Below are 16,874 nucleotides of genomic sequence, written 5' to 3' on the forward strand. Positions count from 1 at the left end.
GAGTAATAACTGAGAGTACTTTTGGAGTAATTCAAGCTATAATTTCTGTAAAGTTCCTGGAAAAAAATATGCATTTCTAAAGGAAATGCTTAGAAGAATTTCTGAATTCTTGAGAAAGCTTGAGAAAAAATTGCATTGCACAAGCATTGCATCGTTTGAAGAAAAGTTTGAAGGAATCCCTGGAGAAACCGCTGGAGAAACTTATTGAAGAATTATCAGAGACATTCCAAAGAAGAAACTTTCTTTTAGGCACGTTTGAAGAACATAAAGGAATACAAGCATGAACTTATGTAGCAATCCTTGAATAAATTTCCTACAGAATCCCTTAAGAAATTAAGAAAAGAATTTCAGAGAAAACCCGAGGATCAGTTTCAAAATGAATCTTTTGAAATCTTCCTTGAGAAACTCTTGTAGAAATCCCAGGGAAACTCCTGAAATAATGTCTGGAATTTCTGGAATCTCTGGAGAATTCATGGAGAAATTTTCATAGAAATCCATGGACAGGGATGCGTTCTGGAGGGATACTAGGATAATTCTTATCAAAATCATTCTAAGAAATCTAGCTAAAATCTTCTTTCTGTAAACGTTTCTGTTTTTTTTTTCAAATCCTAAAAGAATTTTCAAAGAAATTTCTGACGGTGTCCATGGAGCTAATCCTGGAGAATTTTAAGAATTCTTGCTTAACTCAAAAAATAAATTTCAGCAAGAATGTCTTTTCTACGATAATTACATAATTACGCTGAAGTTTGAAAGCTTTAGGTAACCAGCATTTCCAGTTAGCCTAGTGGTTAAGTGTATGGATCGCCAATCCGGAGACGTCGCGGCGGGTTCAAATCCCGTTCCGGTCGGGAATATTTTCTTGACTCCCTGGGCATAGTGTATCATTGTCCTTGCCTCACAATATACAAATTCATGCAATGGCAGGCAAAGAAAGCCAAGATTCGTTCTCATCTTACGTTCGTTGCGCTTTTACGCATGATCAGTGTCTGATAGTGTACTCTTCCAGTCCGATCTGGAGATTTGACAGGACCCGAGCAGAAGAAAATATCAACAGCATAATAATAGTTATTTATGTAACGAGTTGCAAAAAGTTGATTTTTTCAGCACGAGTCGTACATTTATCCAACGAGGCTTGCCGAGTTTCCTGGAAGACTTATTCAATATCATGTTTTGTTAGACCAATAACAACTTAATAACAGGTAATTTGTGAACTTGTTACTGTTGTGTTATTGTTCATCACATATTTGTACATTCTCTATAGTAGAATAATAACTTAACTTGTTCTGCAACAAAATATATTATTCAAATGTTAATCCACAAGATATCCCAACAACTTGAACATAATAAAATAAGATTGCCCAACAAAACATGTTATTAAAAAGACATATTTTGATAAGTTAACAATAACAAATTATGATATAAAAACAGCCTATGTAATTCTGTTGTTATTAATTTACTATTCTCCTCTGCTCGGGGAGGGTTAGAAATATCAGTGCTGTCGCCAGCATTGGCTACAGTACCTGAGGAAGAAAGCAACCCCATCAATGCGATGTAGTTATGACAAACAGTCTAATGGCACCTTAACCGACCAGGCAACGAATTAAGATCAAAACATTACTTATTTTTGAATCGTCTGAAGATAAAAAATCCAATTTTAATGATCAAGTTCGATGTTCAGCTAGTCTGATTTCGTCCGAATAGGCAATTCAGATGTATCATTTTGCTCAAATATCACAACTATAGAGCTACTTATTTCGGCACTGCAGTCTTGGGGAATTAAAACGAAAGTTTTAAATTTTCCCAACGTTTCGACTCGTGTAAAAATTTCATTCCATTTGATGATTTTTATATGCATACTTCACATACAAAAAATGTTTCATTGAAATCGGTTAAGTATCTCTGGCTCTATAAATAAAACAGTACAAATTTGTGAATCCTCTTTGCACAAAATTTTAAAATTGCAGATCTCAGGATTCAGCAATATCTCCGCAAATACTAGACCGATTTTGATGAAAATTTTATGGTACAAGCTACATATAATGTACCATTACTGATCCAAAAATCAGCTATTTTGGTGTACGCATTCTCAAGTTATGAAACAAATTGTGTGACCAAATTTGGACCGTATCACCCTTTATCCTGATCGACCTTGTCGAAGACGCAATTCTTTTATTTTTTTTTTTTTTTTTTTGCGTTTATTATAGAGGCTTTAAATTTTAAATTCATTCGCCTCTCAATTCTTTTATGTAGTCTGATTCTCGAGATACAGAAGTTCAGAACTTTTAGAGCCAACTTGCGCCACCTAGCGGACAAACCTACAATCAACTAGTTCTAGTTCTGATGCCCTGATCAACCTTGCCGAAGACGAAATGTTTCTATGTAGGTAGTTGGATTCTCAAGATACGAGCGTGAAGGTATTGGTAATGGCTGTTGTTGACGAAACACCTATCAAAACACAATGTTAATGTTATAAATAGATCACTGGGCGTAAATGGGTTAACATTAGATATTTGGATATTAAGCGAAACGTAGCGGCCCAAGACTGCAGTGACAAAATATGATGCTCTATAGATCGCAACAGTCGAATTCTCTTTATCCGTACCACATCTAGTACAGCGGCAGCAATAGGGCTGAACGCAGGGTAAACGGGAAGCAAATCGAAATCTGTTATTAGGTAGAAGCCAAACCTCTGTTTCGAGAATGGGAAATTCTTTAAGAACTCAGCCAACGAGCAGCCCGATACTAGAATGATGAGTTATATGAGTCTTTGTTAAGTCATACGAAGAGTGTTAATCGAACGCTGTAAAAAAAAGTTGTAAAATAGTGATCAAAGTTGTTGATGTGAAGATCGGCAGAGAAGGTTTCTATCACTATCACTAGTGGAAGAACCGACTGCAATAATGTAGCATAGGACGGATATGAACCATATTCTACGGCTCCACGCTAAGGGAAGTTAAGGATGTCACCCGGCAGCTCAAAGACAATAAAAAAGCTAGTAAGGAGTAAGGACGGTCTCGAATCTGAATTTATCAAAATGGGCCCAGAAAAATTGATCATCTGCCTTCAGGGTCTGTGATACTGTGATATGTGAGAACTTCCGGTCGATAACAATTTTGAATGCCGCCTTCAAAGTGTCATCTCAGTTCATTCCGTCGCCTATCGTTTAATGCAACGTTCATGCGAAACAAATTGCACTGATCAGCAATGCACCGACACTATACTATTCCGAATGCACCACAACCGTAAAATGCTTACGAAGGAGTCAACAAACTCTTAAACACTATATTCCAACCCACCGAATCTTCTTCATTGTGTTCTGGATCGTCCGTCACTGACCAACCATTCGACCGACCCCATCCAGGTCGCTGTTTCTTTTCCTAGAATGCTGCGTTGTTGTACCTACAATCCTTAATCATAAAACAAATGTGAATAACCTCTAGTCAAGGCGTGCTACATGACGATGAACCCAAAGAGATAGCGAAGGAATACGTCCAATCAAGAGTGAAAAAAAAATGAACCAGAGGGAATTAGAGGAAGAGAATCAAGAATCACCTATTAACACACTGGCCCAAAGGTAATAATTTTATCGCATCTTCTCTGCGCATCGCATCATCGCCGGTTCGATGCTCGGACCCGTGTTTGTGGGATTGTGCATCGGGGCCTACGTGGTTCTCGCGGGCTTGACCTGCTGTGCAATGAATTGAATACGCGGTCTTCCTGATTGGGCATGGGCAGGTAGAAGACGTGGATTTAGGAAGGATTTTCCACTTGATTCAATTCAAAAAAGGAAGAGAGGAAAAAAAAAAACATTTGGAAAAGGACAATGACCCTCGTGGTTAGCCGTGAACTCGGTTGTAGATTTACTGCACAGATTTATTTTCATGGCCAGGAATGCATTCGATGTCCTCAATTTCTTCTTGCTATGGTAGGAAGTTATATTTTTTCAATCTTTGAGTGCCTTTTTAGAATTAAAAAAACCCAGATTGATCCACCTAGTGGTGATAGTGCCTTTCTCGCCGAATATGTACTCATGTTCTTTACGTCGACATTAGCCGATCCTGACAACACTTATACGCTTAATACGATTCATGTAAAATTTGACCTTCTTATGAACCCAAATTGTGCACAGTAATTTTAGACGCAAAAGGAGATTGTAAAAAAAAACTTTATTTAGTGTTTATGCGATCAAATTATAATTCTCCCATAACACGTTGATCCATCCTACTTTATATTAACAGCGCAGGAATTTGAAATATTTTTACTTATTCGTTTATTTGGAAGGCTCGGGCGCCACTTGGGCATAACAGAGCCGAAATCATCTTTACATTTTTTTTATGTTGATTTTACATGTTGTTTTTTTTTTAATTTATACTGACTTAATACTAGGTTAGTTTTGGGAGCCGAAGTACTCGCGGCTGTTTCGAGGTTAGGGATAACAAATATATAAAGTTGGAAAGGAGGGAATTAAGGGACTTATACTAAATTACTTGCTATCTTATACTAAAAACCTTGATGGGACCGACTGTCCTGATCTGTAACGGGACTAAACAGAAAGGGCTTTATCGGAAGACAACGACAAGAAGAGGACAAACGGAAAGGGGGGCAACGAAAGACAGGGAGCGAACAACAAAACCAAATTTCGGGCAACGAAAACAAGGAACGTACGAGATCAAATTCTGACATCAACACGTTTCAAAAACTGGTAAATAAGATCCATGTACTCCAAATCAAGGCCTGCCAACACTTCTCTAACGGGTTTCTGTTGTTTTCCTCGGACCCGGAGAGTTTCATACAGCTCAGATCTGACTTCACGATGCTCATCGCATCCCCACACGACATGTTCGATATCCTGGTAAGCCACGCCGCAGACACAGAGATTGCTTTCCGAGAGCCCAATACGGAAGGTATGTGCGTTTAACAAATAGTGGTTGGACATCAGCCGACACATTACACGAATGAAATCGCGGCCTAAATCCAACCCTTTGAACCATGGCTTCTTCGATACCTGCGGAATGATGGAGTGCAACCATCTACCCATCTCTCCATCTCTCCATTTGTGTTGCCAGCTGATCAAGGTCTCCTGACGGGCTAATGCAAAAAATTCGTCGAAGGCAATTTGACGCTCGTAAATATCGCCTTCGCTAGCGCCCACCTTAGCCAGAGAGTCCGCTTTCTCATTGCCCGGAATTGAGCAATGTGAAGGGACCCAAGCTATGGTGATGGTGTATGAGCGTTTGGACAAAGCACTCAAGACTTGGCGAATTCCATTCAGGAAGTACGCTGAGTGCTTCATCAGTTTCATTGACCGAACAGCCTCCAGAGAACTTAGACTGTCGGTAAAAATGAAGTAGTGCTCAGGTGGGAGAGTGCGAATGTACTCTAAGGTGTAGTATATAGCCGCTAGCTCAGCAATGTATACCGAGCATGGCTTTTGAAGCATGAAGGTGGCGCTATGAAATTCGTTGTAGACACCGAAACCAGTCGAATCATCGGTTTTCGAACCATCTGTGAAGAACTGTCTGTCCCCGCTAACATGCCCGAACTTACTTACAAAAATTTGTGGAATACACACGGAACGAAAAGATTCTGGTATTCCGGTGATCTCATCCTTCATGGACAGATCAAAATCCACAGAGGAACTGTCGAAGTCTGAGAAGTTATCACGATTGGTGTTAACCGGAGATGGGCTTACCTCCAACGTCATGTACCAGTAGTACACACTCATAAAACGAGTTTGAGGGTTCTGCTCGAGCAGCTTTTCGAAATTTTCTATGACCAATGGATTTACAACCTCGCATCGGATGAGGAACCGGAACGATAACTCCGCAAAGCGGTCTGTCAGAGGCTGTACACCAGCAAGTACCTCTAAGCTCATAGTGTGAGTTGAGTTCATGCAACCTAACGCGATCCGAAGGCAACGGTACTGAACCCGTTGAATCTTCAGTAAGTGTGTTTTCGCCGCGGATTGAAAACAGAAGCTACCGTATTCTAAAACCGACAGAATGGTTGTTTGGTACAGCCTGATCAGATCTTCCGGGTGTGCTCCCCACCATGTTCCGGTAATAGTTCGCATAAAATTGATTCGCTTTTGGCATTTTTGAATCAGATACACAATGTGCTTCCCCCAGGTGCATTTAGAGTCGAACCAGAGACCAAGATATTGAGAAGACATGCTATGAGTGATTGTCTTACCCATCAGAACGAGCGGAAACTTAGCCGGTTTGTGTTTTTTAGAAAAGACAACCATCTCAGTTTTCTCCGGAGAGAACTCGATACCCAGCTTGAGAGCCCAAGTGGACAAATTGTCCAAAGTATCTTGTAATGGTCCTTGCAGATCAACTGCTATTGATCCCGTCACAGAAACAACACAGTCATCCGCAAGCTGTCTTAACGTGCAATTTTCCATGAGACAATCATCTATGTCTCTGACATAAAAATTGTAAAGAAGGGGGCTTAGACATGAACCCTGGGGGAGACCCATGTAACTAATTCGTGAAACTGTCAAGTCACCATGAGCAAATCTCATCTGCTTCTCAAATAGCAAATTATACAAAAAGTTGTTTAAAATTGGTGAAAGGCCACTTTCGTGGAGTTTGTCGGAAAGAACATCGACACAAACTGAATCAAAAGCCCCCTTAATATCCAAAAACACTGAGCCCATTTGCTGTTTTTGAGCAAAGGCAAGCTGAATTTCTGAAGAAAGTAACGCAAGACAGTCGTTCGTTCCTTTGCCTCTGCGGAAACCAAATTGTGTATCTGACAACATGCCCTTCGATTCAACCCATTTGTCCAGTCGAAAGAGAATCATCTTCTCCAACAACTTCCGTAGGCAAGACAACATCGCGATTGGACGGTACGAGTTATGATCCGACGCGGGCTTCCCTGGTTTTTGAATAGCTATCACTCTCACTTGCCTCCAATCATCCGGAACGATGTTGTTATCCAGGAACTGATTGAACAAGTTCAACAAGCGCCTCTTAGCGACGTCGGGGAGGTTTTTAAGCAAGTTGAACTTGATGCGATCCATCCCTGGAGCAGAATTGTTACATGAAAGGAGAGCAAGTGAAAATTCCACCATCGAAAACGGTCTATCCATGTCATCCCTATCTTCGGAAACGTTACGAATTATTCGCTCCACGGGTACGGAATCTGGACAAACTTTTTTTGCGAACTTGAGAATCCACCGGGGAGAGCTTTCCCTATCCTCGTTAACCGACGACGCGTTACGCATTCTTCTCCCGACGTTCCAAAGAGTTTTCATCGAAGTCTCGCGCGACAAGCCCTCGACGAAGCGACGCCAATAACCGCTTTTCTTCGCCTTGATCAAGTTCTTAAACTTGCGTTCAAGGGAAGCGTACCGCTCAAAGTTTTCGACCGTACCGCGTTTACGAAACTCTTTAAACGCCGCGGATTTCTCGCGATAGATTTCTGTACACTCACTGTCCCACCATGGATTGGGGGGTTTCCTACGAACCGACGGACCTGGTACTGGCCGACGTTGTGCCTGAAGCGCGCTACCGATGATCAGTTCTGAGAGAAACTGATACTCTTCCCGCGGTGGAAGGACTTCTACAGATTGCACACCGTCGATGATTGCTTCCGCGTACTTCCCCCAGTCAATGTGTTTCGTGAGGTCATAGGTGATGTCAATAGATGGAGGCTGCTGTGGGCCATTGGAAATAGAAACAACGATCGGCAGATGATCACTACCATGGGGATCCTGGATAACCCTCCATGTGCACTCCAGCGATAGTGAGCTCGAACAGATTGAGAGGTCTAATCGGCTGTCTCTAGGACTGCCATCTTTAGCTGGAGGTGCCACTCGCGTAACTTCCCCAGTGTTCAAAATTGTCATGTTGAAGTCGTCGCAGAGGTCATATATCAAAGATGAACGGCTATCATCGTACAGTTCCCCCCAGCCTGTACCATGGGAGTTAAAATCTCCCATCAGCAGCCGTGGCTCAGGCATAACCGAGCAGATGTGAGCGAGATCTCTGCGAGATATCGCAGTTCTCGGTGGAAGATAAATGGAGGCGAAACTTAGGCTTCTCCCCCGGATAGTCACTGCACATGCGACGGCTTCAATGCCTGTCATCGGGTGTTTATCGACTCTATAAAATGAGTGCTGCTTTTTGATCCCTAAAAGCACCCCTCCATACGAGTCGGATCGATCAAGGCGGATGATATTGAAATCGGTAAAAGGTAGGGTCACATCAGGTGTCAGCCATGTTTCGGAGAGCGCAAAAACATCACATTGTAAATTGCTAAGTAAAAATTTAAAAACGTCTAATTTCGGTACTATACTACGACAGTTCCAGTGTAGCACAGAAATCATATCTTCGACCTCGGTGGTTAAATTAGCCATCGAAAGATACGATTGTCGCAAGAAGAGGCATTTTAGAAGCCAGCTGCTTCAAAAGAGGGGACACACAAGGAAGAAGTCCTTTAATAATGTTCTTCACTGAGTCGGGAGCATTGAAGAAGTTCAGAATGATGTCTACGATGCCAGACAGCGTAAACATCGGAGCACCAAGGGGTTGTTCCTGGTTCTCTGAATGCTGTCCCTCTGGCTGAGAAGTCGAAAAAATTGGAACATCTGGGATTTTTGATGTTCCTGGGAGCGAAGGAAAGTCCCGTTCATCTTGGATTTTGAATCCAGGAGGTGAACGTTTGGTGCCTTTCTTAACACTCCTAGAATTTGTCACGGTGGGTTGGGGGTCACTGCTAGGCAGATTCCGAGGTTTTTTGGTTGGTCTCTGGAGCCTCATCCGTTTCCTCGTTTCACCTTTGAAAACAAAGGGAACCCCGTCTCCAACCTCAGAGTCAGAGCCCTGATCATCGAGAGACAAAGACGAGTAGATGTTGCGTGATTCAACGACCGGAGCAGCTTTCTTCAGCATCTCGGCGTAGCTTCGCCTTGAACGCTGCTGCAACGACCGTTTTTGATGTTGTTTTTGCTGTATGTACTTCGGGCAGACATTGAGATCATGTGGACGGTCACTGCCACAATAAACACACTTGGGCGGCGTTTTACACGCACCGTCCACATGTCTCTCCCCGCATGTTGCACAGCGAGGTTTGTTGCCGCAGTACTGGGCAGTGTGGCCCAGCTGCTTGCAATTGGTGCAGTTCATAACCTTTGGTACATACAGCCGCACAGGTAGCCGAAGTTTGCCAATCACCAGCAGGTCTGGTAATGCTGATCCGGAGAAGGTCACACAAAACTCATCCGATGGTGTGTAAACCTTTTTCTCGCCCTCCTGGCAGACCGAATGCAGTTGCCGGCAGTCCAGTATCTGGACAGGAGGAAGAGAAGGGTTCTTGAAGCGACCACAGCCTTGCATGATCGTTTCGCAGGTCAAAGATCCCTCGGCGACCTTCCCCGAGATCTCGACCTGATGGCTTGGAATGTAAACGAAATATTCAAGTGTGAAGAGCTCATAGGCCACAATCTCATTAGCCTGCTTTCGGTCACCAACCGAAACCCGAAGCTTTCCTGTACCAACCATGTCAATGGCGATAACAGAAGAAAACCGCTTTGTCAAGTCCTTGCTAATCTGAACGGTGTTCAAACGTTTGCCTTTGGGTCGGAAGAAAACAACATATGGCCCGCCAAAGTCGGGAGGGTAGGCCTTGAGGCGGGGGGACGTCGAAACAGATTTACTGTTGGTGTCCATTGCAGAAGCGTCAGGGTGAAGGGAGACAAAGGGATTAGCATTTACATCGCCATGTTGGCTCGAGCAATCCGATGCCAATAATGTAGCTTCGTTAATGCGGTACGACGTACCCCCGCCATCTTCATCATCGCCCATTGTGGTAGCTAACTACCACCACGGGGCACTCAAAAATTAACACTATCACGGGGACGAGGAATAATCGAAAAACAAGGGACAAAAATAACGCTACAGGAAAAGTGAGAAAAAAATGCTTATATACCAAATTAAATCTAATCAAAGAGTCAGTGGAGAGGGGGAACAACGAAGGGTAACTTTATGTACTTATCTTTGTGCACTCTGTATAGCCACAGGCTCGACGACGACAGCGATCGGATCGCCCGCACTGGGAAGAGGCGAGCTGCTGCTGAGCGCCCGTCACGCTCTCTGCTCTTCTCTCGGTGGGCTGCTGCTGTCGACGACGATGAGCTTGGGTACTCACTGGAAGAACCCGATCACGGCCGCGCGAGCGGCGTGGTATGCGGGGGGCGCTGCACTGCTGTGCTCGAAAATCGGTCAATCCGCCACGTGATACAATAAAAACGTGAAATTTTCTCAAACTAACTGAACTTTTGCGGCAAAAATAGTGGCCTAGCCAACCGCACTCGTCCCACTAGGGATAACCACTTAAACACTTGATCACTCGGAAAACTAGCGCTTTGGAAATTAGCTACCGAACTGGGAATATCTGGAGACAAACCGGACGAACGAAAAGTTGCGACTGTCTCACACGAACGCTCGCCAAAGAGTGAATTTGAAATAGTATGATTTGATTAAATTGCTTTGATCATGATTTTGTTCTCTTGCATATATGAAGATTTTGACCAGTTGCAAATTCATGACGATGTTGAATTCGGAATTACAAGATCACGAGAGGAGTTAGACCTTTGATGTCAAAGAACGAATTGTAGAACGGAATAGGGGCCACAAATTTGCCTAGGAGAAAATTATTTGCTTTAGAAAACTAAGTTTTTTTTAACTAAACCAATAGATTCAAAGATCTTTTTTTTGGGTAGAAAATTTAATAATCCTTCGGATGAGGGCTAGAAAGCTGTGATAAGATTGACCATTTTCAAGTTATAGCCAATTTAAGCATGATGATTGACCAAAGCAATCGAAATTGCACAAGGAACCAATGAATAGGTTTTCAAGTTATAGTCAGTTTGAGGCATGCAAGCCAAAAACATGTAAAGTTCAATTACTACGTAACGGTTGAGATTTGACCATATGTGTAGAATTTTTTTTTCACCATTTATGATCCTCTATCACTCCTTAAAAAGTTTGCATTCATGAGCCTACCACCCTGTATGGTCTGAACCTATTTGCTTACTAACGTTCATAAGTTTATCAAAAAAGCCGCGCTTTGCTGTGTCGCATGCATAGGTTTGGTTCAATTTTATATGTGGCCGCTTTCGGAGGGACACCCGGAACTAGTTCCGGCACTAGCGGCAGTCCCTAATGTGATCTTAGCCTACTTCCTTGATAACCAGTCATCAAGCCGTTATTTGTTGTATCGCATACATGGGATTGGTTCTCTTTTATATAAGGCCATTTCCGGTGGGACACCCGGTAACGGTTCCGGAACAAGACCGGATCAGATATGGTCTGAGACTATTTTCTTGCTAACCATTCGTCAGGTTATCGGAAGAGCCGCTTTTTGATGTCTCGCATGCATGGGCTTTGTTCACTATTATGTTCACACACTTTCGACGAGACATGCGGAACCGGTTCCGGAACACTACCGGTTCAGATATGGTCGGAGACTAGTTTCTTGCTAACCTTTCATTAGGTTATAAAAAAAGCCGCAATTTAATGTGTCGTATGCATGGATTTGGTTCACTTTTATATTTGACCATTTCCGTCGAGACACCCGGAACTGGTTCCGGAACACAACCGGCAGTCCCCAATGTGGTCTGAGCCTACTTCCTTAATAGCCGGCCATCAGGTTATTGGAAAAGCCGTGATTTGATGTATCGCATGCTTGAGTTTGGTTCACTTTCAATTTGACCACTTTCGTCGGGACTCCCGCCGGAACCGGATCCGGAACACTACCGGTTCAGATATGGTCTGACACTATTTTCCTGCTAACTGTTCATCAGGTTACCGGAAATGCCGCTGCTTGATGTGTCGCATGAATGGGTTATGTTCAATTTTATATTTGACCACTTCCGGCGGGACCCCCAGAACCGGTTCTGGAACACTACCGGTTCAGATATGGTCTGAGATTATTTTCCTGCTTACCTCTCATCAGATAAACGAAAATGCCATGGTTTGATGGGTCGCATGCATGGGTTTGTTGCATTTTGCATGTCTGACCCCTTCCTGGGGAACCGGTCCGGAACACCTAAATGGCCATAACTCCGGAACGGCTGGACCGATCCGAACAATTTTCAATAGGAACCAATGGGACCAGATTCCGCGTCGAATGAACCATCGGTCAATAAAATCGGTTGAGGTTTACTGCCAAAAAGTGATGTGTACACACACATACACACACTTACACACATACACACACACAGACATCACCTCAATTCGTCGAGCTGAGTCGATTGGTATATGTGACTCGACCCTCGGGGCTTTCTATCAAAAAGTCATTTTTGGAGTGAACATATAGCCTTTCCAGTACACTTAGTGTACGAGAAAGGCAAAAACATCGAGAGGTCTTTTCGGTATCAATGCTACTACTTGCTCTAGAATTGCAGTAATGTACTATCACCGTCAATTTTCATAAAACAAAACACTTCTTCCATTCAAATCTTGCAAAGGTCTGTAGTTACCCCTCATGTAGCCATGCTTTGCTTTCAACGCATCGAACAACTTCATCTGAGCTGAGCTGATCGTCAGTGGTTCCTTCTGCACGATCCACGACACCGTCTCGTAACAAAGTGGAGTTGTCAAACTTCCCGGATAGTAGAAGTACGGTTTCACTTTTCTGCCGATAATTTTCTCCAAATTCATATAATTTGGATGTACGAAGGTGTACTTGGTCCCTGCCTTTTTCACCGACTTCAGCGAATCAATCCACCGTCGCGTTGCGGATCCAGAACGTACCTCGAAAAAGTGTCCCAGTACGGCCAAACCATTCGGCTGGAATTGTGCCTTGTGCACTGAGCCGTACTCCTGGTTGTAGAAGACCATGTGCATTTCAAGGGGAAAACGCTCCAGGTCGATCGTGTGTTCTGAATCCCAGTGAAAATGTAGGCTAGAGAATTTGAATGTTCCCTCCAGGGGACCTCCTCGCAGCATCACACCTTTTGAAGCTGGATACGTGAGGCTGAAAACAACTGAATTTTGTGAATCCCAAATGAAATATTTCATTGAATTGAAGCAAAGGCCATTACCTGTGTGACCATTGTTATACACTCGCACTTTGGTTGGATTCTGGCAAATATTCAGAAGTTCTAGAGGTTTTCCATCCGCTACAGTTTGCGCCTTCTGCGTGTCCAAATCGACGGGGCTTTGTCTATCTCCATCACAGAATTTGCTGATCAGACCCCATTGCTCGACTCCTGGCCCATATGTAAAATATACTGAAAAAAAAATATTTTCAATCTTTTTGAGAATCAATCGAATAAAAAACACCACACCATCACAGTCCACTGCAACAGAAAATAATGCGAGCAGTGCAAATGCTATCCAGCTCATATTTGAATCTACTGTTGGATGATGGTCTCTGGAACTGTAATTACATTGGTAGGAGAAGTGGAAGCTATTGCGCTAAATTGTAACTTACTGAGCTCTGATTGAAATTATCACTACTTGATAAGGAAGTGAACGTTTAAAGCGATTAGGCACACAAGTGAGAACAAATGCCTTTCGAAATAAATTTACTGTAGCGTATGTCAACGTTGTATGGGAAAATTGGAGTTTTGTGGGCTTGGAGGTAGGGGCTACCGCCCGACCATCAAACAGAAAACCAAACCGACCTCATTCTAATCGGAAGTAAATTCATCTAGGATATACTGCGCATTGCGCAGTTATAAGTGCGACGAGGAAGTGCGGAATCTCAAATAAAAGTGCGATTTGGTGTCAGATCGTTTCGGTGTCTTCACCGCACTTATTCATTAGCTCATGATGAATAAGTGCGGTGAAGACACCAGAACGATCTGACACCAAATCGCACTTTTATTTAAGATACCGCACTCTGTCGCAGTCCAGTTGGCTATGCAATAAACTATAATAAATGTCCGCAAATACCGCATAGCAAATATTGATTCGGATCACTACCTAGTCGCTGTATACAAGCGCTCAAAACTTCCGACGGTAATCACGACGCGTCGAAGTCGAACGCCGCGGCTCAACATCGAGCGGCTGCGGAACGTAGAAGTGGCTCAAGACTACGTGTAGCAGTTGGCAGCGGTCCTACCAACCGAAGAGCAGCTTGGCGCAGCTACACTTGAAGATGGCTGGAGGGACATCGGATCCACCATAGGTAGTACCTCGGTTGCAGCACTGGGCTTTGCGACTCAAAATCACAGAAACGACTGGTACGACGGCGAATGTGAACAGTTGGAAAACGAGAAGAATGTAGCATGGACGAGAACACCGTACGAGGGCGAATGAGGCACGTTATAGACAGGGGCGGAACAGGCAGAACTCTGTCTTCCGGATGAAGAAGCGCCAGCAGGAAGAACGAGATCGCGAAGCAATGGATGTGCTGTACCGCGCTAATAACACACGGAAGTTCTACGATAAGCTGAATTGCTCGCGCAGAAGCTTTGTGTCACAAATGGAATGTGCCGAGACAATCACGGGAATCTTCTCACGAGCGAGCGTGAGATGGTCAAGAGGGCAACAAGTTGGATTGCGGGAACTATCACGCGATCACACTGCTGAGCGCTGCCTACAAGATATTTTCTCAAATGTTATTCCGCCGTCTATCATCGATAGCAAGAGAATTCGTGGGGATATATCAGGCTGTATTCATGGGTGAACGCGCTACAGCAGATCAGATGTTCGCTATCCGCCAGGTGTTGTAGCAATGTCGCGAATACAACGTGCCCACACATCACATATCCATCGATTTTAAATCGGCGTATCATACAATCGATCGAGAACAGCTATGGCAGATTGTGCACGAATACGAATTCCCGGATAAACTGATACGAACGATTGATCAAGGCGACGATAGATCGAGTGATGTGCGTAGCTCGAGTATCAGGGACACTCTCAAGTCCCTTCGCAGAGGGTTACGGTAAGGTGATGATATTTCGTGCTTGTTAAACGCTTGTTACTTTGAACGCAGAACTCTACGATCGAACAAAGTCCGTCGTCACACGAAGTTGGCTATCTACAAAACCTTAATTACTGATTAGACCGGTAGTTCTCTATGGGCACGAAGCATGTACTCACGCAGTTCAAGCACACAACCACAGGCTTTGGTGAACCTGAAAAGTACTTTTTTGTTTTTATATTCATTTTGAGAAAGTTCCATCTGAAGCTACTTAGAAGGCTATCTAGCTTTCTGACGTGAACATTCAAGTTCCGTAAGTACATAAAAACGAAGCAGCTAAGAAGGCTAAAGAGCAACCTCTAGCAAGCTGCTTAGCTCATAAAGTACCCTCTTATCTGAACATTTGATTACTTGGGCGACCATAGAGTTTCCCCAAGTACCCTAGAGAATTGGAACTTCCAGGCTATAATATCAGCTACAACTTCGCCGTAGACCGCCTCATTAGTTGGCTTCTGATTTTTTTCCATAATGGATTTCATTGCTAAACTAGACTAATTTCATTATGTATATGATCTTACTTTTTATTTTCTCATGCTTTATCAAATTATATTCTATTATTGACTATATATCAGCTATGGCGTTGACATTTTATAACCCCAATAATTCTCTGCCATACCATCAAGGCCGTGAAAGGACTCGCCAGCGAATGATACTCAATCAAATTATATAGCTTATTTCATATCATTACATTTCATTATTTAATTATATTGATTATATAATAATTCATCATAATAAATTAAACTATTGACTACATAACTATGCGGGGTTGGGAGGGTGCATCAGGGCATCATTGAAGTTGTGACTGTACGACGGAGTGGTTGCCAACCGAAGTGAGGTGAGAAGTAACTGTAACATCCTTGTAGATGGGTTCTTCTATCCCAACAGTTGCAATGGATTTGACGCGCCCTTCTTATAACAAACCATCCCGTAGAAAGCTTGACAAGTAATGTAAATTTCATTATTCACCCTGTTGGATCATTCTGTTGGAAGGAGATTCTCTTAAACCCGCGGATTTCGCGTAAGTGTCTCTACTTGCGGGTCCGCCACACCCCCTTTTGGCCCTTCATACAGCGGTATGTTGAATTCAGAGTGGTAATGAAATTAATCTTTACTGTTAAGTGGAACTGCATGCAGAGCAAGACTCAAGCTAGGATGGTGGCTACCTACATACATACATAATGGATTTCATTGCTAAACTATTCGATGAGAATCACTGCTATTGGCAATGAAGCATTTCTTTGTGCTATATTTGACTCCATATGTAGCAATGCGGCCTGCTGGGAAGCTGAAAGACCACTACTAAAGCTTCTCCAGTTGAATGAAAATCGATTACTAATTAATGAGGCGTTTAGTGTAGAATTAGAAATTAGTTAAAATACAAAAAAAAAAAATAAATGAGACGTTCAATTTGAACGTGGTCTTCGCTAAAGTTCCAGCTGGAGTACCGTCGATCAAGAAACTCTCTAGGGCACTAGGGGAAATGCTACGGTCGATTGAATGAAAAACATCGTTTTCGCATAGTAATTCCCATACAAACTTTACAGGGCTTGTGCAGTCTCAATTTACGACCGAATTAACTCATTTTTTTGCAGAAGGCATAGAATATGGGTACGAATTGAATAAGCGGTGTGGACCAAAACGATTTTTTGAATTACGCTAGTAAGGATAGCAGTTGCTGCGAAGGAACTAATGATCTCAATGGGGTAAACGTGTATTTCACGTGACCCAGCCTTGACCGCACGGTTCAAACCTGATTACATCCAATGAAGCAAATTATCAACTCACGAGTGCTCATACAACTTATCAACCGTATTTTTATCGCGTGCGATTGAACTGTGCACTGATCATCGATGATCAGAGGCAAAGAGGTGGCGAAACGAACATGATGTAACTCACAAACGATTTTGCACACATTTGATAGTGCCGTC

General features: G+C 43.1%; 1 protein-coding gene across 1 annotated transcript in view; it reads right to left on the reverse strand.

Moving 5' to 3' along the window:
- Positions 1-12,431: 12,431 nt before the first annotated feature.
- The window catches only part of LOC109622044 (uncharacterized), a 53,975-nt gene continuing 49,532 nt past the window's right edge, over positions 12,432-16,874 (reverse strand). Inside the window, exons 3-4 of the mRNA XM_062857462.1 lie at positions 13,055-13,243; positions 12,432-12,997 (exon numbers count right to left, since the gene is read on the reverse strand). Of these exons, the coding sequence (XP_062713446.1) occupies positions 12,432-12,997; positions 13,055-13,243 (755 nt within the window). The remainder of the gene's footprint in view (positions 12,998-13,054; positions 13,244-16,874) is intronic.

The sequence above is a fragment of the Aedes albopictus genome, chromosome 3 (genome assembly GCF_035046485.1).
Source record: "Aedes albopictus strain Foshan chromosome 3, AalbF5, whole genome shotgun sequence".
Lineage (NCBI taxonomy): Eukaryota > Metazoa > Arthropoda > Insecta > Diptera > Culicidae > Aedes > Aedes albopictus.